General features: G+C 47.4%; 1 protein-coding gene and 1 long non-coding RNA gene across 3 annotated transcripts in view; one reads left to right on the forward strand and one right to left on the reverse strand.

Moving 5' to 3' along the window:
- LOC127061103 (uncharacterized) overlaps positions 1-19169 on the forward strand; it is a 30744-nt gene extending 11575 nt beyond the window's left edge. The window contains exon 4 of one of the 2 annotated variants that reach the window (XR_007780552.1): positions 14833-19169. This is a non-coding gene — a long non-coding RNA (uncharacterized LOC127061103). Of the gene's footprint in view, positions 1-5812; positions 5903-14832 lie in introns of those variants that run through there. The other variant, XR_007780553.1, reaches the window with a different exon arrangement.
- ATP8B1 (ATPase phospholipid transporting 8B1) lies at positions 66-21558 on the reverse strand. The gene is made up of 30 exons (XM_009099657.4): positions 21451-21558; positions 21028-21200; positions 19184-19287; positions 13151-13343; positions 10974-11071; positions 10557-10670; positions 9965-10063; positions 9805-9866; positions 9294-9366; positions 9116-9186; positions 8688-8770; positions 8376-8534; positions 8121-8209; positions 7655-7845; positions 7363-7571; positions 6889-6932; positions 6597-6753; positions 5833-6021; positions 5499-5611; positions 5110-5274; positions 4903-5014; positions 4633-4708; positions 4393-4525; positions 3893-4178; positions 3085-3308; positions 2594-2677; positions 2072-2317; positions 1782-1920; positions 1570-1700; positions 66-1047 (listed from the first exon to the last, which is right to left on the reverse strand). Exons 3-30 carry the CDS (start codon positions 19187-19189, stop codon positions 820-822), a joined length of 3774 nt encoding a protein of 1257 aa, XP_009097905.3. The 5' UTR covers positions 19190-19287; positions 21028-21200; positions 21451-21558; the 3' UTR covers positions 66-819.
- Between the last annotated feature and the right edge of the window lie 869 nt (positions 21559-22427).

Genomic DNA, 22427 nt, shown 5'->3' on the forward strand with positions numbered 1-22427 from the left:
TATCTCAGTAATTAGCCTTACTTCAGAAGGGGGAAGTAGATAAAAGTGAAACATTCAAACACCTCTATAAAACCATTTCAATAATTAGCTTTACTTCGGACGGGGGAAATAGATAAAAGTGAAACATTCAAACACCTCAACTCGAGTAAAGAATGTGCAAATATAAAGAGACTCATAAAACCACTTTTTACACTGCAAGAACTGAGGCACCAGCAACTGAAATACATTGCAATGAAAGTGACTCGTTATCCATCACTGACTGTGTCCAGAACTGAAATGAATAGCTTGTGCCAGCTCTAGGGGCAGCTTCCAGAGCTGAGATCTATCCTGATTGCTTATCCAATCTGACACTGGCTGGAGTTTTACCACCAAAGACATCCCAGCCCAGCTGTGACAGCTCCGATGGGAGCATCCAGGGCTCTCTCCAGGGCCAAGCACCCCATGTGCCATCATGTCTGAGCAGTTAATGAAATGGAGCACACAAGCAAATTCGCTTTCAATGACAAGGATGAAATGTAGATACAGTTTTATACCAGCATAGTATTAAAAAGTGAAAAGTCTGCAATTCCAGGCATCACTAAAAACAGACACTGCTGGGTTTCCAATCCCAGCACGTGTATCCTTCACACAAAGATCAGTAGTTCCACAGAGAACTCTTGGCTTTTCTGTGCTCTCAGGAGTCCAAACCCAGAAACTTCTGTGATAAGACATAAAAAACTTCACATGCTCATGCCAGGTGGTTAAACAAGATCCTGAGTTTGTCCGGAACAGTTTCGTGCGGTCGCTGTGCCAAACAGCCCCTGGCCAGCCGGCGGTCCCTCAGCTGGTGTCCCGCGTGTCCCCGGAGCCCGGGCCGGCGGCCAGCACGGCGTCCAGCGGGGCGCGCCGCTTGCGGATGCTGCGCCCCGAGGCGATCAGGTCGGCGTAGCCGCGCTGGTGCGAGAAGGCGTAGGCGGAGCGGCGGGCGGACACACCGCGGCGGAACGCGCTCTGCCGCCGCTTCCACTGCTGCTCCTCCAGCAGGTACTTCCGACGGTTCCTCTGGATCTGCACGCACGCAAACACACCGCGGGTCGTGCATTAGGCATCGTCGCCACAGCTGATCTGTTTTCGTAGCTGTGTGCTGCCTCAAGGCAGAGCAGAAGTAGCCACATCTATCCCCTATACTCTTGACATGTAACCCTGGAACTCGAGGCCAGCCTAAATTAAACACAAACTGGGGCCCTCAGCAGCCTCATGGGGTCTCAGTGGCACCACCAGATCTCAGCCAGGCACAAGAGGAAACAGCCCCCACTGAGCTGCTGCCTCAGGCCAGCCCTGCAGCCACTCCTCCACCGACAGGACCCAAGCCAGGCCTGTGCTGCTCTCTGAAGGGCACCATCACTTACTTGTCTCTAACATTATCATAAAATCCCAGAATGGCTTGGGTTGGAAGGGACCTTAATGCCCATCTCATCCCACCCCCTGCCTTGGGCAGGGACACCTTCCACTAGCCCACAGCTTAGCACTGACACCAGCCCCTGTAAATAAACACCTGCCACATTCACCCAAAAAACAGATTTCACTCACTTTGTCACTCTCTGAAGGCCAGATTGTCATGGATAGAAAGCGCTGTGCCACTACAGGCAGTAAGCAAATGGCAATGGATAAAATCATGGTAAGCCAAAGGTATGGCTGCCGCAGAGCATTCGGAGCAGTTCCTGGGAATAAAAGGAGCAAAAGTTAATTTGTGACAAAGCTACATCAGACAGGACTGAGAACCACAAAGCACCAGGACTGACCTGTGAACTGAAAGACAGAAGGGAAGAGAACATGGATTCCGGCACTATGAAAGTCAAATGTGATCCCAAAGTAAAGTGCAATACTCCCAAATACTGAAAAAGCATTAACAAAAGTCCAGTAAGACGTATCCAGGCCAATCTAAAAGCAAACAAAAGTGCCAAATGAGTTTCTTAATTCCAAATAATGTCAACTACTTCTTACATGTTGTTACTTTTCTAGTAGAGAAATTTGAATAGTGAGCAGAAAGTGTTCTCAGAACACCAAAGCTCAGGGAACCAAGCTTACTTGCCTGAAAATTGACAACAAATATCAGAGAGGATGCTGCTGTGACAGCAAAGGACTGATAATCTGCAGGGGCTTCTCCATCTTCTCCCATAGATTTAAGGTAGGCTCCATACGGGATGAAGAAGATGATCAGTGAAGTTAGAGCTCCATGGAGCAAACTTATAAAGAACTTCTTGTAGTTGAAAAGTAAATCTCTCTGGCCCAAAACATAAAGTCTGGGGAACCGAAGGCTCAGTTTGTCACTCACATCCTTAATAAAGAGGAAAAAGAAAAAGAAAGTTGTGAATTGTTGGTTGTTCTCAGCCTGAGCTTTGGAGAGTGAGAAGCTGAACTATACAGTGTCCCAAAGGGAATGGCAGATCCCTTTCTCTTTCCAATAGCAGGGATTTGCACAGAGTAATGCAAAAGGAAGACATTCTTACAAGCCACAAAACCAAACCCCTCTTGTTTCATGGAAAACCAGTGTAACTTAAGGATGTGGTGATAGGTGCCTTTGGATTCATCTGTTGTAACAACATGGGGATACCTGGTCGAGCAAGCCGACGAGCAGGACCGGGAGGCTGGAATACAGCACGTTGTACAGTGTGATGAACCAGTCCTCATAGGCTGTCTGCAACACAGGGGGAATTGCAGGACTTGGTGATTTCATTTTATTACATCCTTCCCCTCCAGTTCCTGACAAAACTCACATGTGCTCTACTACAGCTTTAAGTTCCCTGTCTCGCTGTTCACCCAAAGGCAGCAGCACCTTGGCTCAAGGCTCTGCTGAAGCTCTTTAGTCTGTGTTAAGCTGCCCCACTCCTTCCAAATCTTCCTCCCTGTACAACAGTGATCCTGACTTTAGTGCTCTGGAATCGTACCTGCTTGTAACCAACTCGCTCAGTACTCATCACATCCTCTCGCAGAAATCACTGGTGACAACTTCACATTCCTGACACTTCCCAGGTTAAGCCTTTGCTGTTCCACACTGACAGAAGCATCTGCTTATTGTTATCCCACATGAGCACACCTTCCTACCTGGGCAGAGAAGCCATTGAAGAAGGAGTACCAGATGTGGACCAGCGTGAAAGCGAAGTTTTTGTAGAAGAAGTATCTCAGAAACTTGCACATCCTGATGTACGACCAGCGCCCGTGGACCAGCAGCAGGCGCTGGAGGTAGCGGAACTGTCCGAAGGAGTAGTCACTCGACATGACAGCCTGCATGCCCTCCTGGCCACTGATCCCAACTCCAATGTGGGCAGCTGGGTGAGGGAGACAAACACCACACACTAGGTTGGACAGAGGGACAGGAACATGACCAGGGCCATTTCTACTGCCACCTGGACTGTCTCTCAGTGCTTGTTCTGTCAGAATGCACCTGGGAAATTTGACCAAAGGAGAACCAAGTGATGAGACAGAGTGAGTAAATCCTGAACAAACTGGCCAGGCAGTTTACAAACACCCCTGGGACATAAACCCTATCCTAGACATTTTTTCCTTGCTTGCATCTCTTGGGAAGCAGAGCAGGTACAATCTGGGATGGCTAATGCCACCAGGCAGGGGGCAGCCAAGCTACTGCTTTGGTCTTCATATTACACTTCTGTAACACACAGCATGAGAACAGATTCCTGCTCAGGGAATGTCTACAGAAAAAAAAATGGATCAGGAAAAACCACTAACCATTTCCTAAAGTGCTTCCTCAGAAAGGGAAACAGGCACAGAAGCTAAAAGGCCCACGGCAGCAAAGCAGATGGAAGAGTCTTCTGACAGAGAGGGACAGTGGAGAGACCGCAGGAGCAGGCCAGAGGAGATCTGTCCTAGCAGGAGAGCTTGACAGCTGCCTTACTTTTGATCATGTTCACATCATTGGCCCCGTCCCCGATGGCCAGGGTGATGGCCTTCTTGTACTTCTTCACCAGCTCCACCACCATGGCCTTCTGCTTGGGGGTCACACGGCAGCAGATCACAGCCCTGCACTCGCAGGCCAGATCAACAAAGTTCTTCTGCTGCTGCTCCTTGTAGGCCTCTGCCCTTCTCCTTTTCTCAGTTTGTTTCTTCTTCTCTTCTGCTGTTCTGGGGAATTTCAGTTTAAGTTTCTTTTTCTTCTTTTTCTTCTCCAGCAGGATTTCATTCTGTGAAAAAAATTAAACTTACTATATTTTCTTCTGCACCATTTCCAGTCCTACTCCAGGCACTGCTTAACAACACACCTGAGGTCATTATGCTCCCAGCATCCATTTCTGTCATGCTCAAGCAGACAAAGGAACAGAGTCCTCAGTGAGAGACACTGTAGGCTGGTGGTGCCCCAAAATCCCAAGCACTCGGGAGAACAGCCTTTGTACATACCAGCCAGGAGCCAGTGATGATTAGAGCCCGGTCTCTGCTGCCCTGGAAGAATGGCTCGTTCATTCTGAGAGAGGAATGTGGACTGGATCCAGCACTGTTCCTCTGATTTTCCAGCCTCGTCTGAAGGAGAGCACTGGAAAGAGAGGGAAAAACTGTACTAAAATGTCAAGGATAAACTTTAAGCTAGGTCAGTCCCAGACTGAAAATCCTGAAAACTAACTCCTCTGTGTTTTCACTTGCCTGGTATCTTCTCCATAGCAGATGGCCGTTTCCTCTGTTAAGAGTTCACAAGAAAATCCAATATTTTCAGCAGTTTCTACAAAAAAATTAAGAGAAGGAAGTATTTACTGAAAGTACAAGTAATTGTTAGGAGCAGCCAGAAGCACCACAAGTGCTCTTAAGTAATTTCTGATTTACATTTCAGTATGAGAATTCCCTTTCAATGCCACAGTGCAGATGAACAGGAAAACATCCTCCTGTTTTTAGCTGTTTGGCTGTAAGCAACCCCACCTTTTTTATCACCAGTAAGCACCCAGATTCTAATGTCTGCTTTGGAGAGTCTGGAGATAGTTTCTGGAACTCCATCCTGCAGTTTGTCTTCAATAGCTGTTGCACCAAGCAGCTGAAAGGCATTTGAAATACAGGTGGTTAGTAGCACTGAAACGTGTTTCTTTTAATATAAGAATTTAAATGTACTAAAAATGTACAATTCCTTACAATCAAGTTTTTTTCTATTTCCTCATACACTTTGTCCAGAGCTTCATCCCGGTGACTTGTAGCTAAACTGGCCTCCACAAACTTTTTATTCCACACTTCAAATTCATCCTGGCTTATGTCTCTATAGCACAGGCAGAGTGTCCTGAGAGTTTCATTTGCAAAGACCTGAAAAATAATTAAAACCACACATATCCACAAAAGAAAACTCTTCATTTGCAATCCAAACATGAGGGTAAGAACATGAGCATTTGACAAGTTTGACAGAACAAGTTTAACTTTAATTGCAGGTTTCCATTTGTCTTAATAGCTTAGGAAAAGGAAATTAGTAACACTATTGTCAGAAAGAAACAATTTTTGTTTTAAAAAGAGCATACAAAATACAAACATACATCAAGCGCCTCTTCTGTGGCTTCTCTCTTGACGTTCCTGGGGCGCAGCCGCTCGAAAATCACCGTGTCAGCCCCTTTGCAATACAGCCTGATGGTGCCATCAGACTCTCTTACTGCAGAGGGAAACAGCAGAGGTGGCACCCTTACATCAAGGAACCATTTCAGATTGGATTTTTCAGCCCACTGCCACGTACCAAAGGACAAGGTGGCGTTTCTTCAGTGGGCTTAAACGCGCCCCAGGACTGGTAATTCTTCACCCCAGCTTCCTTTGCACATCCCTTTTCACCCCTAAATAAGTGACCTTCTCCACGCAGGCCGGTGGCAATCAGCTTACCAATGACGGACATCCTCTTCCTGTCGCTGTTGAAATCCAGGATGGCCAGGACATCGTAGGTCCTCTCGACACCCATCTCACTGATGGTGATGGTGTTCTGTGTCCGGGAGAGGAACACGTACCCGAAGTTCCGGGCGGCCGTCACCAGAGCCCCCTCGTCCGGGGAAGCTGCCTGGTAGTGGAGCTGACCTGTAGGATTGCAGCCAGCATCCAGCTGAGGGTGCAGCTGGACACTGCTGCAGCACCTGCCGGCAGGGCACACCGAGAGCAGGGACCACGACCTCCCAAACAGGATCAGTCCTCAGCCTGCTTCCCTTCACATACTAAAGCAGAACTCCACGTTTTCTACCTCAACATCCTAATTTCTCAATCCAGTCATTTAAACATTTTCAAAAGAAGCTCCAAAAGACAAATCCTTGGCCGGAGACACCAATACAGTGAGAGGAAACAACCCCAAAAACATTAGAACAAGAAAGGACAGGACACTGTTGGTTTCATGGAGATTTCACAAAGATGGGAGTAAAGCAATATTCATATTCCATGTTGTAATTAATTCCATGTTGTAATTAAATCTTCCAACCCATGAATTCACAAATTCAATAGCTGATCATCTCTACATTTAGATTTGTTTAATTTAAAAGGGCAGCCTAACACTCCTCCCTTATGGTATCAGCATTAGTTGCAGAGGTCTCCCTTGTGGAATGGATTTGAATTATTGTTTTCTGCTACACAAGGAAAACAAACTAAGCAAAAGCCACACTCACCATCAGAAGTGTCAGCCATGACTGTGTGACAAATAGCAAGCAGAAAAAAGAACTTCTGGATTTCTGGCTCTTTTCCAGCCTTTATTTGCTCTATCAGATAGTGATCATAGAATAAGAACTTTCCATCTGCGTACACATTCCAGCTGAAATCAACTTGCTGCTTAGACAACAGGGGAAGAGAGTCTGAGTCACCAAGGTGCCGTTGCTTTGTGCCCACCCGCACCTCTCCGTCCCACGGACGGGACACTGTGGTGGCTGGGATGGACCTGGGATGGACCTGGGATGGACCTACCTCTGCGTGGCTCTGGAGCTGCCCTGCTGCATCCCGGCAGTCCCCTGCAAGGCAAGCACCCACACTCAGGGGCACCAGGCACAACAAAGCTTTTACAGCCCACCACAAAGTAAAAGAGATCTACAACGTGTACTGCCCTGCTACTGGAAGGAAAGGAAAAGGACAAACTGCTGCTCACACTAAAATTTCCTTGTCTGTTTCTTGATTTTGCCCCCAAAGCATTTCTAGTGAAAGTAAATTTGTACAAAAATTTGTGCAAATTACCAATTTTCAGTTTTTCTGAAAGCTGAGATGTTCCCACTAAAGTTCCTTAATTTCCAGTTTGTAAGTGGGAAAACCCCAACACCTCAATCCTATGCTTTACCCAGTGCTAGGTCTAAATTGTGGAAGTTCAGCTGGAACTAAGAGAAGTTGTATGTACCTGACCTCCAACAGGTATTAAAATTCCTCCTCCTCCTCCTTTGCACAGCTTACCGTATCTTTGCCCATTTATGCAACACTTTTTAAAGGTCATGATGTTCTGTGTGAGGGTTCCAGTCTTGTCAGAGAAGATGTACTGGATTTGCCCCAGCTGCTCATTCAGCGTGGTGGTCCTGGCCTTGGCAGCCGTGTCCTTCTCGGGGTAGTACATCTGCAGGTCCCAGTTGATGAAATAGCTTTGGCCAAAGCGAATCACTTCCACACTGAATGAAAGAGAAGGAAGGTTCTCACGCCCAGCTGCAGCTCCCATTTCCACCCAAGGACACCTCCTCAGGCACTGCCCTACCTCACATAGAGGGAGATGGGCACCATGGTGTTGAGGACAATGATGTATCCCCAGAAGTTGAGGAAGCCTCGGTAGGCAGGGCTGGAGTCCTGTCCGTCGTACAGGTACCAGGAGGAGTTGCCAATCTGCTGCTCCCAGTAGGTGTGTCCGATGGCCAGCCCCGCCGACAGAAGGATAAGGACCATGATGATCTGCAGGGCACAGAGAGGCCTCGCACACTTCAGGAACGTCTGCTCGACTTAAATCCCAAATCCCCATGTTCCTAACAGAATATGACAGGTATTTGTGAGGAGAAATGGAGCAAACATTTCCCACAGAGGGACCTTTCAGATTTCTTCCTACTCCATCCCAGCTCAGCAGGCCAGAAAAAAGTCAAAACATATTTATTACATACAGACAGGAAGAAGCTGCCTAACTTCACATTCACTATTCACTTAAAATCTGAATTTTAAAAAATAAGGCTTACAGTATAAACCATGTAGTTCATAAGGGAGTCAATTTTTGTCCTTTTAAATCTTGTCTTTCCACTATTTTTCATTATTTTTGTGTCAGCACCTAAAAATAAAGAGTGAAAAATTAAAAAAAGGGAAAGACAGGATAAGCAAACACATGTCAGTATTACAGTTTTACCAAACTGGGACATGAAATACAGCTGGTGTCTATAGGATGAAGATTCTTTTTCACTCTACAGGTGTGCTTTTAGTGGTGAAATTTTACACACCTGCAAATATGACCATTCCATGGCAGAAGTCCGTGTTCCTGATCTTACAGCCACGCAACAAAATCTTATCAGCATCCAGGGAATAATTTGAGTTTCTCCAGGATAATGTTCCTGTAAACTTATCCAGTCGGTTATTGGGCTCTTCACATTCAACCAGACCTAGACAATTTGGAGGAGAATGTGTTTAATGTACAAGTTAAATGCAAATGCATTGACTTGTACCCACCATCAAAGCAGCTTTGCTTTTCTTTTATTGACTTGCAAACGATTTGAGCTAGGTTCTATCAGGGTTAGGTGTAGAACTGTACCAACCATCAAAGTCTGCCAGGGCACTTTCTTCCTGAAGGTGTCTGTGTGTCACCTCTAGGGCCATTTTGAATTTTAAGTTAGTCTCACTAAGAAGAAAGGATAAAAAGGTGATTTTATTAAAACCGTGGATACAGGAGAGAAGTTTAAACACAATTAAATTAAGGTACCACTGCTTGTCTGGGCAACCTATACTAAAGTAAAAAATAAATCCATGTCCTTGCCCCTTTCTCCCGATGTCACATTCTCCAACACTTTTGATGTGTCTGTAGCACACCAGTGGACAAGTTTTAATGATTCTTGAATTGTGCGAATCAGCAGCTGGATACAGTTCCCCAGGTGTGGCTTAACAAGCAGACTCTAACATACACAATCCTTGCTCTTTTTCTACTCAGCCCAAATTAACTCCAAGACAGCCTTAAGTAGAACCTTACCCATCCAGTTCAGCTGTCTCCACATAGCACAGACTGTTTGGTTCTGAGCTGGACAGCAGCAAAATATCAGCCTAGAAAACAAATAAATAGACATCAAATAAAGCCAGGTAAAAATTCCTACAGAGCTCTTTTGAAACATAAAACAAATGTATCTGAAGCAGGAACAAAAGGAACTTACAGGAACAAAAGTATTTTTCTTCAGACGAACGACATCACCAACTTTAATATCTTTCCATTTAGTGGCTTTGAACCTAATAGCAAAGATAGTTTAATAATTATTACTTTTAATCTAGAACACAATCCACTCTATAAATCTTATAATACTGAACTTTCCTTAGGAAAAAAAAAACGACCTTTTGGTGTGCTGTGGGTTTGCTTCTCAGACACTGCAATTTCGCTGGGGGTCTACAGCTCAGAAGCCAACCTAACTTCTTCTCTTCCCACTTCACCTAGTTATGAATTCCTGTCCTACTCTCCAAAGAAGGGGCTCTTAGCATAGATTTAGTCCTGGAGAATTAACTTTAAATTACTCCTTTAAGCAATTCTCTTCCAGCTTCAGCTAGGTTTTCAGACAGGCAGTAGAGAACAGAGCTGAGCCTTTCCTATCATCTACAGCTTCAGATCTGTGGCAAAGCTTAGCCCCAGGGACAGAATCATCCCTTACAGAGCTCAGAGGGGAACACACAAACCTTCCATCCTTGATGACATCACATGTCCTGTTATTGACCTCGTTGTCCATCCTGTGACGAGCCTGAAAGCAGAGCAAACAGTGTACTGCCTGCCCTGTGTCACAACAGGAGACATCAGCTGCACTGGGAGCTTTTTGTATTAACAGAACATGGCTCTTACAATGTCATCCAACAGGTCTTTGACTGCAGTTATTCCCAGCACCAAGAGCAAGGGCACCAGAGTTGTGTACCAGGACAGGGTACTTATCTGAGGAATCGACTACAAAAGACCAATAAAATCAGGTCAGTACAGGATCATCAATCAAATATAAATCAGAGATATTTCAGAGTGACCTGACTAGGAAAAAAAACCACATCAGAGAGAATTTCAAGTCAGGTTGTGAAAATGAACAAAAGTCTGTGGGAAGAGTTTGGTTGTTACACTACTTAGGAATCAGCTTCCCTTTAACAATTGCACTGGCTCATATAGTCTGGTGGTGCTTCTGATTGATGAGATGAACTCAAGAATCATCTTTTCCTCATGAAATTCATAAGCTCTGCAATGAGCTCATTCTAATTCTGTGCAACTAGCTCATCCCAGAAGCCTGCCATAGCTCATCCGGATTTGCTGCAGGTTTCTGTTACGATGGGCTTGGTCTCTGCAGCAGTTCAGACAGTGCCCCCCAATTCCCTGGCAGGACAGCACTGAATTGTGTCATAAATATTATTGAGCTCAAATTCCCTTCACAGTGAGTACTCTCCATCTTGCTTACCTGCAATAGGAGAAGAACAAAGAAATAGAAGTTGGCTGCTCTCTTGAACTGTTCAAACAGATTCAGAGGTAGAAAAGTGATGGGGTTGTACTTGTACGTCTTAATTGCATTTCCCTGTGGGAGAAACCCAAACATCAGTCACACAGCAGAGCTTCTCCTTCCAACACAAATATATAATGCATATTTTTAAATTCTCAGTTCTTTATCTCACCTTAAACAGGTCTCATGACAGACGCTTGATTTTCCATTCCAAAACACCAACCCAGTTATTCTTCCCCCCCCCCCACCTCTGCTGGAAACACGGAGGAATTGTGAACGGTGGCTTTTACACCACTCACCAGCCATTCCAAAGATCTTATCGGGATTAAGGAAGCAGTCACCAGACAATTAGCACCTCATTGGGATAAGACAACTTACTGCATATTTGCTTTTCTTGAAGCACAGGAAGATTGTTCTCTTGAAGCCCGGCTGGTCGTAGAAAGGCAGATCGTTTGCTTTAACTTGCCAACTGCAGTCTGGAAGGGACAAAAAGAGTCGAAAAGTGTTACAAACATGAGGGAACAAATCTGCCACTTTCAGGTTTTCTCTCAAATCCATATTTTAAAGGTACTTGCTACTGAAGCAAGGCTACATATCCTTAAAGAAACCTTCTCAAGGCATTTCCAGGCTGTTTGTCTTTATTAGCAATTCAAGTACATTCAGAGATAGGGAGAAGGGTTGCTTAACATTTGAAAGTTCTGTGGGACACCTGCAGAGTGCAACATTTATTCATGCTAAATTCCCTTCTCTCCCCTCTTCTGGTTTGCCTCTGTGAGGCCCGTGAAGTGCTAAGCACTCCAACCCGGCTATGAGTCTTGCTGGAAATGAAGAGATCAGTTCACCTATTGAAGGCAATTAATTGATTTAACCACACTGTGCCATGCTCTTCATTCACACCCCTTAAAAATACAAATCTGAAGCGCTCATTTTATTTCTTCAGCCACCAGTTTTGCTCGATTCAAAATGTGAGAAAACTCAGGAACAGGAGTTGCATCCATCACAATTTTCTGTGCCCGCAGCTCCCACTGGCTCAGCCTCAGCACAGACACCCTGTGCCCTCAGCCACGCACCCGGGCCCTGCCCATAACCCAGAACTCCTTCCCAGGTTGGGAAGGCGCCTCCCGCAGCTCTGCCTGCCTGGGAAGGATGACGCAGGCAGGATTTGGAAATGCAGCTCTCCTGACTCACCGGCCAAGCATCTCCCCTCTCCTGCAGCCCACAGGGATTGTCCCTAATGGCTGCTCTTCCTGGTTTCATGAGATCCTCTTCACCATGGACAGGGTGAAACTCCCGGCGGCAGAGGCGTGGGCACGGCTGTGACTAACACTTCAAAAACCAAAATCCAACTGCAAAGTTTTTTTTTTTCCCACCCACCATAGAGCCAATTCCACACTGACATATCTGGACTTTTCCTGTGACTGCACAACTTTCATTTCCAGTACCTTGGTTACGAGCCCAGAAGATAACAGAGAAATATTTATCTCGAGGAAGCATGTTTTGAGTTACTTAGAAAGTTACTAAGTTTGTCAAAATGACAGGGCATAAAGAAAAACATGAAATCTACATAAACTTTTCTTTAACACATCCCAAAACATTGCAGTGTTGATAAAACTGATCGAAAACTGACAAATTAGGTCTGAAGTAAAACCTGCAGGAAGGAAGCTCCTCCACATTGAAGTGTGGTACTAACACCTAATATTTGGCAAGCTGCTTTGGTAATTCATCAACTTTAAAGGATGTCATCGTAAAAAAAATCTTAAACTAAACATGTGACGGGTGCTTGTAAAATGACAACACATAACAGGTGGTTATGAAAGGAGTGCTGATCAACTGTTCCCACACAAACAGGAAAAAATCTGTATAAATTACAAAGGCTCTGGTTACATTGAAAATACCCGAGTTGCAGCATGAGAAAGGAAATTTAGGGGAGCCACAGATGTTTCTTGGGTAGAGGTTCAGAGCAGGGATGCCAGAAAGGCTCCTCCCACTGAGGCTCTTAGCTGGCAGCAGCCACAGGCTGTACCTGCTGGTTCCTTTGAACTCCTCCTACTCACCTTTTACCTTTTAGGAAACTCATGAGGCTATAAAATGAGCAGTGAGGTGGAAATCTGCTCTGCACAAGCAGAAATCCAGGGAAAACACTGAGCACAGCAAAATGTTTATGCTGGAGCCCATTTCCAGAGGACTGGGAAACCAAGTACCTGAAGGTCTGTCTGAAGGGTTCCCAGAGCACAGGCCATGTACATCCAGGGCCTGCCTTAATTAACAGGAGGTCACCACGCAGTTCATTATCTTTGCGCAAGGAGCGGTGGCACAGAACTGGGCTGCAGGTTGGAATGAAGCTGAGTTTCATTCTGACATTTGTTAAACTGAACTGCCATCAAGTAACTCCTCCAGAGTCAGATAAGCCATTCCAAACCTTAGCCAACACATAAACACAGAATTCCCATCGGTCCCTGAGGCTCAGCCTCTGCATCCAGCATCGTGCACTGCCCAAAGCAGGGCCATGGTGCTGTTACCTTTTTTGCCAGGCTCTCGGGTCAAGGTGCTGTTACCTTTTTTGCCAGGATCTCTGCTCTCCTCGGGGTCCCTGCTGCTTTGCTTGGGTCCCGGTTGAGCCCCAGGCTGCCGACCGTCCAGCTCGTCCTCCGTTTCGTCGTCGCTGTACGGCACCACCTCATCGTTGGGCTGGGAATCCTCCTCGAAGGTGGTCTCTGAATCCCTTTCTGAGATCATGCTGCTAGCACCCTGCGAGCATGTTGGACAAGTTAGGGACAAGAGCTCATGTAACAAGTGCTGGAAACCACATCTCCAGTTTTACTCTGCTGGTGCTGCTCACCAAAGCCCACATGTGAAACCCCAGAACAGCACAGGGCACGGGCTTGGTTTTCCAGCCCTGAGCAGGATCAGGGGGCAGCTCTTGTCCCAGGCAGCCCTTCATTACTGTTCTGCTATGTGTAATTACACACCGGAGCCCAGGAACACCGTGTGCTCCCGACACAGGACACAGGAACTGGGGAGTGCACAAACACGTCTCCCAGCGGCCATGACATCATGCCCTGAGGAGCCACAGGAGCTGGAGCCCAGCTTGGCCACAGTGGGACACAGAACCGGGCATGGAGCACCAGGTCAGACATCCAGGGCTCGGGTCACACAGCTGATCCTCCATGCCCACCTGCCCAGCCTCACCCAGCCCAGCCTCGCTTCCCCTCTCTTCCCATGGCTGAACATCAGTGTTTGCCACTGCAAGATCCCACATCTCGCTGTCCAAACACCTGAGGACATCAGGGGATGCATTTTGGCACAGCCCTGAGCTGTATCAGAGGAGGGATGAGCTGAGTTGTGGCCATGCCCATGTGCCCTTCAGCTGTGCCTCGACTCTGGATGACTCCAGCCATCACTGGCTGTGATCCTAATCCTGATCTACACATCAATTCCCAGCTTGCCCCCTGACCTGCCTCACCACCATGGCATTGCCTTTGCTAACAAACTCAGCAGCCAGCAGGGCTGGCACCAAACCTCAGCTTCTGGTTTTGCAAAGCCAAATTGTCTCCCCTCCCTAATATCTGCTAGAAGAGCGAGATAAATATTCCATGAGCACAGACTGTGCTACTCGAGTGGCTGGCTGCTGGCAGGGAGCCCAAGGCAGGCCATGTTCCCGAGCCACAGAGCTGCAGGGCCCGCCCAGCACAGACTGGCAGCCCACAAAACACAACAAATCCACCAGGCTGAGTGCACAGGAATCCACACAACTCCTCCCAAGACCCACTCGAGCTGTTGGAGGCTTCTCCCTGATGGAATTACCCAGCTGGTCACTAACGCAGGTGTAGAACCTGAGATTTCTGTGACAGATTACATTTTCCTAAATAGCCTTGGAGTTAGGAAATACACTTCAAACTCCAATTCAGGCCCCTGAATACCTCACTGTGATATCCTGCTTTATTTCTCCCCTTTTCCATACTTTAATTCTTTCTGTCCTGCTAACACCTCTCATGGGGACTGCTGGGGGGAACGGGCTCCTCCCACACACAGTCCCTAGAACACAAAATGCCACCAGATCTTTGACTGCCTCTCACTCTACAACAACTGAAAGAAGCTCATATCTCTGGCACACAGAGATTCAGCTGTTAGTTTATTAAATTTTACTGATTAACTGCTTAATGATTAATGAACTAATTAGTCACGCGAAGGGGTAGATGAGATGTCAAAATCATGCTGCTTTTGTTCTCCATTACAGATGTGTGCCTGCATGGCAATTCCTACAATGCCACCAGCAGCAGCCTGGGAACAGAGCCCGCCAAAGTGATCTGGGGTAAGGTTAAATTAACTGTAGTCACTTTCCCTCCTCAGAGAACTAAACTGCCCTGGAAAACCTCGTTAAGAGAGGAGATCTCATTAAGTGCTACCCTGTAGGCAGCACAAGTGCTCTGTGCTGTGGACACACCATTAGCATGCTGCAGGAGGCAATGGAATTGTGCCCGGGGCTGGCCGGGAGCCTGCGGAAAAGCTCCCGCAGTCGGGAGAGAGATGAGAGCTGCTGTGGGAGCTGGGGCAAAGGAGTCCTCCCCTGACAGGCCAACAAATTGCTTTAGAGTTAAGTTTCTTGACACCTGGTCTGGAAGGAAAGGGCTGGCTGGGACGGCAGAGCCGTGTCAGAAGTTCAGAGGAAGGTGGGGAGGGATCACGATGTGAAAGGGGAGATGGGAGGAACCGATAGCACGGAGCAGCAGAGATGCCAACTAAGCCCGAGGCAGCAGGTAAGAGAGGGGAGCACACACCCAGCAGAACCTGGATGCAGGAAGCACCCAGCAGAAACTCAAGGGGAACAAACATAGCAAGAAGAGAGAGGCCACTACTGCTTTGGGTCACTATTCTGAGCACTGTGGAAACAGTTCATGGGGGGACTGAGATGGAACAACATGGTTGTTAAATACTGCTTGATCAAAACCTCCGAGAACACTTTAAAAAGCTGGTTCTTGGCTGCACAGCCCTCATGTTCTAGTTCCTGACTTGACAACAGGGGCTTTCACACGGCTTCAGACCAGTTTCAGATCAGAAAACCTTACATTAACCATTTCAGTCTAGAGGAAGCATCAGCTCCTACTGCCTGGATGGGTGGGGAGCAGTGCCCAGCTCTCAGTTCTGCCTTCCAGCCTGGAAAATCCTGCTGATCCAACAGCAGGATGGATATAGGGGGAGATAAAGGAGATCAAAACAGTATTAAGCACAGGTTTAAGTATACCTGATCCACTTTATTTACTAAAAGGGCAAATTCCACAGTGCTTCAGTAACTCAGGTTTTGTGTCTACATCTGCCTCAGGGCAAGCACCAGATAATAGGGAACAAATTAAACCTTGTAAAAACTCCACTTACTGCATTGGTTTCCAGGCAGTAAACAACAACCCAAAGCAATCTTATTCTAAATTCTTCTCTGGAGAGTCACTGCCCATGACACTGCTACAAGAACCTGGGGTGACTTCTTGAAAATTGGGTCATCACTCAAAGTGCCCTGAAAGTTAAGGACTCCATCTAGAACAAGGGACGTGTATAGTAAAAGGATTAAAATGCCACTAAAGCTGTTATTTTCTGTTTATTATGGATATAAAAACCTACAAGCCTCACCATTACACACCTGCAGGCCACCACCCTGCATGTTCCTGTCCTTGGCACCATATTCTGCACTACCTCACACACTCTGGCAGTGCCAAGCTCAACAGCTGCTCAAACCTGGCCACGCAACAAGATCGGTATTTTAAGCAAGAATCATAAAGCAAACTCAAATAGTACAAAAAGTAACTCAGAGACCCTTCTGAAACTGCTTCAGGTCTCTGGAGTTTAAATAGGACAAAACAGCTACGGCAAGATGTTCTACTGATTTAACTTGGCATTTAAAAAAGCACTTAAATGCAAAGCCTGAGCCTCAGAGACGTAAGATTTATTTCTTTACTAGGTGTTACTGGAGCATCCAGCATTGCAAAACAAAACCTGCTTCCTGGGGCTGAATACAAACTCCCCAAACTGCAGCAGAAAGCCATGTCTGACACCAGCCTCTGGGGTGGGGTTCCCACAAGGACCTGCTGGCAGATGTGATTACAATTACATGTTCTCTAAGAGACAGCAGAATTATTCTGCCATCCTCAGCTGTCCCTCACCAGTAACAGAGAGTCAGAGCCAAAATGGGAACATCGACAAAGAGCCTGGTAGGGAACAGCAACCAAGAGGGCACTCTGGGGCTGCCACCCTGGAGAGCACCCACAGGAGAAATCAGAGCCCACAGAGCACCTGCATGGCTCCACCAGAGCAGACACCTTTATTCCAGGGGCTCGAGTCCATATCCCAGCTCAAACCCTGCGAGGTTTCAGACTCGTCTTTCATCCATGGGCACAGGACTAAGGGATGGCTGTAACTGCACTTGAGACCTGAAATTTGGAATTGCAAAGACAGCCCAGCATCCACTCTCAGGTCATCATCCATCCTCAGCCCAATAATGACACAATTGGTACCAGTTAATGCTCCTCAAGTTATTTTTAACACCCCCAAAGCATGGCCAGAAGCCAAGGCTTCAAACAGCAGGATATTGCATTTCTGCTCTCCCCTCAGGGATCCCAGCCTAAGGCTTTGGCAGAGTATGGGCCTTCATTAAAAATGTGTTCAGCAACTCATCTCCCTGGAACCAGAGCTGCTACAGGGAAACCAGCAAATCATCAACTGCTTCCAATAGATGAGATGGATCACTGATTACTCACAGCAGATATGAAATGTGACTGGTAGCAAGTGCTTGGACAGGCAGATAGACAGGTTTTCTGAAAAGCTAAAACCTTCCAGGTAATCTTTATGACATTTTGAGAGGAAAAGAAAACAGCAGCTAGAATAGCATGAATCAGCACAAATGGGCCAAGGAAATAACCTTCACTCCAAACAGTACTAACTTCAGGTAGATTGCCATGTAAATTACATGCTTAAAACTGATCAATTTATAGATCTACTTCACACACAACAGCTCCAGTTACTTCCTTGAATGGCTGCCTTACAGTAATTGAAGACACAAAAATGCTATCTTGAAGGGAATGATTTCCCTCAGTCATCTGTTCTCAAACACACTGGCTGTCCCATGCACACTAAGAAAGGTAAAGCCCCAGAGCTGGGATGCCCCAGAGAAAGGTGAGCTCAGGAGTTTAATGTATTTTGAGCCAGCTGAGGCTAAGAGTGTAGGGTAATGAAAGCCAGCTCCTGACCCTACACACTGTGACCCTGGAAACAGCTCCCACTGGAGCCTGCCAATACGTGGTGACTCAGAATCACCCCAAAAGGTTAAAATCAGAGGGATTCCAGTATGGCTGCAGATAAAATGCTCGTGGGGAAGTGATGCACCCACACAACTCAGGAGAGCACCACGTGTTATACCCGAGATCTGCACCCAACAGAAGCACCAAGGACCCCACTCTCCCTGCAAGGTGAGAAGTCCTCGGGGCTCCTGTTCTGCGAGTGACAGGTCCCAGAGGAGTCAGCCTGGCTGCACCATCGAGTGCTGCTGGGCACCCAGCCCCTCAGTTTACACACACCATTTTTAAATGCAAAGTGCATCTATTTGATTCACATTAGTACCTTAACACAGGCACTTACTACTGCTCTGGAGGCTGTACAAACTCTGAGGATTAAGGACTAATTCCAGTTCCAAGAGACTTTTAAATTGCTATTGTATGCAGCCAACCTTGCAACACCCACAGATCTTTAGTTCCTCCCCTGAACACACTGCAGACCTGTTCAAGCAAGCTGAGACACCAAGACCCTGAAACCCTCTAGAGGGAGGAGAGAGGGTACAGTTCTGTGCTGCTGACAAATGTTGAAGTCCCATCTTGGGGAAAAAATTAAAATAGAAAGCAGAGGCTATTGTGTACTCCCCGGTGTAGCTACTTATTAAAACTTGTATGAAAAGAAGTATGAAGGACTTTCCAATATAACTCCTTTATCCCGATGAGCCAACAGGATTTGACACAGGGAAGAGATTAACTAGACAGCAAGAATTTAACAGAAAATCACTGCAAGAAAGAGACCCACAGCGTACAGGGCAGCTGCCTGAGGTTACACAAAAAGGGCTGAAGATGGGCCATTGCAGGAACCAAATCATCATTTCTCCACTATCTGCCCTAGGATTTCTCATTAATAGATCTGCAGAGTTCTGTCATTTAAAGTCCAAGGCAAGACAAGCTATCTTTGCAGAAGATAAGAGGTTAGTAACCTTTGCTCAAGCTGCAGGTTCCAGCCCTCTCTGAAGGGGTTTCAGCCTGCCTTTTCGAGGGTGTTACCTTGGTCTCGAGGTTCATGTTATACAACAGCACATATTGAAGTTAATAGAGGGAAAAATAATTATTGTTGTGCACATCTAAACTGCCTTGTTTGGAGTAGAAGATTTTTGGAACTTCATAGAGAGTTTTTTTCCTAGCAATCACTGTCACCATCAAAACCAGCAGGTATTTTTAACTGGACTAAATAAAGGTTACTTCCTGCTACCAAGATTGGAGATGCCATTGACACACCTCTTCTGGCAGCATCTACAACAGACACTAAAGCCACTTTCCTAAACTGACCTTCATCCAATGGAGTGTGTGACTGAAGCCCAGACTGCATCACAGATGCTGGCACCAGCCACTCACTGAGGATCCCCTGTGTTCATCTTCAAATCAGGCTCCATCTGCAATGAAACAATGTAGAAAATGGTTTATTGGCTGATTCCACCTTGTGTGCACACAATAACAAAAAACTATTCTGTAGAAAAATCGTGACATTTATTTGTCTTGCAAAATTTCTTAGGCTTTGTGTGGAGCCATTTGTCCTATTACCCTAAGGTGTCTGGGCTCTGTGATAAACTTGTGGCTTGAGGTTGGTAGAGACCTTTTAAAGATATTAACACCCACACCTTGTTTGTAAAGTCATTAGTACATCTTTCCTATCACTATCGATTGTCAAATTGTCAAATGAAAAACACATTCCAAGTTTCTATCAGAACACATGGGGAAAACCCAGCACAGTTCCAGAGGGACTCTGTAAGCTGGCCAAAAAGCAGCGCTGTCACAGAGCTCAGCACCTGCCCAGGAGGGCTCAGAGCGTGGTTCTGGAATGAGAATGTGCCCTTCACCCCGACAAGCCCAGAAACAGAGAGGTTAAGTGATTTGCCCAAGGCCATTGGGTAAGTCACTGACAGAGCCAGGGTTGGGTTTCAGAAACTCCTGGCCAACGTCCTGCATTCAATTACAGCTGCACAAAGCAACTCATTTAAAAGAGGCCTGACAAAGCTCATGCCAGGAAGAACATCAAAACCCCTCGGATCTGAAACAACAACAACCAGCCCCCTTTCCACATTTGAGAGCAGGCAGCACTTCAAGCTCTCGGCCCTCAAACAACAGCCACACCAACAAGAGAGCAGGGAAATGAGTTCCAGCTCATTTTAAAATAACTTCAGTGCAAGTGCCTTTTGGAATTCACCATCCCAAACTCCAAAGCAATGGTCCAGAACATTCACATGCTGTCTTTATGACAGAATTAAGGGAGAATAGTTTAGAAATTACTGAAAATAATCTCTACCATAGCTACAAGTTAACACAGAGACAGAGGCCTAGGACAGGTATGAAAGCAACCAGACTCTAAGGTGACCGCCAGTGCAGAAGATGACAAGGAAAACTTAAAACATGGCCAGATACTACTCGTCTTCTAAACCAGGCTTTGAGGACAAAGACAAATCAAAACCCACGACCAAACAGAAACCTGAGCAAGCCTGATCCAGCACAGACACTTACAGAGATTTAATCCAGGGACTCACTCCAGCAGCAGCCACACAGGTGGGGATTGCTCAAGGGCCAGGCTGCCACCCCAAATCCCAGCGGCCCCGCTCTCCACAGCCAAACACCCCTCAGCCCGGAGAGCAGACATCCCACCCCGGCTGTTACTCATCACCAGCACGGTCCCTGCCAGAGCTCCCGTGCTGTTTGGCCTCTTGGGTTTCAAAGCGCTCCTGCTGACACCCGAGCCAGCGGGGAAATGCTCCATTAGCTGCTCCATTCAGCACAGCTCCATCCCCACTCGGAGGAAGGGATGCTCTATAAGCTGTAGGCACGAAGCCCCAGCTAACAAGAGGAAGACACCGAATTTGTTTTGTTTTGTTCTCCAAGCAAGTCACTGACCTCAGAAGTAACTTGCCCAGTAATTTCTATTGCAGAATTACTGCTCCTTAATACAGAAACCTATTGCTGCTCTGATGACTGTATAAACACTGACTAATGAGTAATCACCCCACAGCCCTGAAGGCTGTTCTCATCGTATACAGGTATGCAGGGGGGAAAATCCGGGAGTGGGGCAACCAGCCCAAGGCCACGAGCTGGAGTCAGTGCCCGAGGGGCTCGGGGAGACCGGAGACAGTCCAGCTGCCTTAACTCACCTTCCAGCAAACTCCTGCCCTTTCTTTAAACTTCGGACCGGAGAGACTCTGCGCTAAGCTCGACCATCACCGGCCGCACACGCCGCGGGTGGGAGCGAGGGGAACGCTGATTCCCGCGGGGTTAAACCCTCCAAAACAACGCGTCGGGGTCCCCGCTCCGAGCAGGGGATGTTCTGGGAAGGAAAGAGAAAAGAAGGGAAGGCGCTCCGGGTGTGCCCGGGGTCAGCTCCGGCCCCACCTGTGCGGCGGTGCGGGCCGGGACAGAGCCCGCCCGACCCCCGGCCCGCACCGAGCGCGGCACCTGCGGAGATGGAGCTGGGCAGCCCTGGCGGTGATGGATGTACCGCGCCCCGCGCGCCACCGCCCCGAGCCCCGCGGCCCGCGGCCCCTCTCCGGCAGCTGGGCAGGAGCCCCCGGCCTCACCTGAGCCCGCGGGTTCCCGCTCGCTCGCTCGCTCAGCGCCTCCCGAGCCCCGCCGGCCCCGCGCCCGCCCCGGCTCCGTGGGAGCCGCCGCCAGACCGGCCGGACGGGTTCCCCCGGTTCTGCGGGCGGGGAGCAGGGAGGGGCCGCAGGGGAGCAGGGAGGGGCCGCCGGGGCCAGCCCCGTGCCCGGCCCGGCACGGCGGGGCCGCTCCCGCCGCCGCCTCCTCGCTGGGGCTCGGGGCCGGCCGGACCCTCCGGCCGCTGTTGGCACCCCCGGGAGGTGCCGAGGTGCGGGTCCAGCCCTGCTCTGGTGAAGCTCTGGTGAAGCTGGGACCTCCCTCCTGGCGTTGTTCTAAATGACAGGGTTGCTTTATCGCTCCTTATTCACTGGACTCTACAGCATTAGAGCGCTTTGGAAGGGCTACAGGATTTTAACCTTTTGGCCCTTTAAAAGCTCCGAATGGACTCCTGGTTCCCGAATCTTTTTGAGGAAGGACTGGAGAGTTGGGGGATGCTCAGGAATGATATTGTTAACCGATGGTTTTGCTCATTAATAAGCAGATAAATTAATTAACAGATAAAGCGGTCATATTTAGGGATGACAGTAGTGCTGTTCTGCCATATGCACATTTGTTCACAAATAATGCAATTTAGGGCAAATGGAATGCAGATATGGTTACTGATCTGATTAAGTATAAAAATCTGGAAAATTCTGTCCCTTAAAGCGATGATGGGCTGCTGCTCTGTACTAAAAGTGATCTTTGTTTTGGACTGGCAGGTATTGCAGAGATCACTCGGTTTCTTTTTCAGCAGCAACAATACTCAATTTTCCTGTGCCAGAAAAGTCTTGTTCAAACAGACTTGGTTTTCCTAGACCAAAAATGTGATGCTGAGTTCCAGAGCTGTCTTTCAGCACTTTTCTGTTTTTCTGCCTGCCCCAAATTTCTCACACCAGAATAAAACCAAAGTTAATTAAAA

The sequence above is a fragment of the Serinus canaria genome, chromosome Z (genome assembly GCF_022539315.1).
Source record: "Serinus canaria isolate serCan28SL12 chromosome Z, serCan2020, whole genome shotgun sequence".
NCBI lineage: Eukaryota > Metazoa > Chordata > Aves > Passeriformes > Fringillidae > Serinus > Serinus canaria.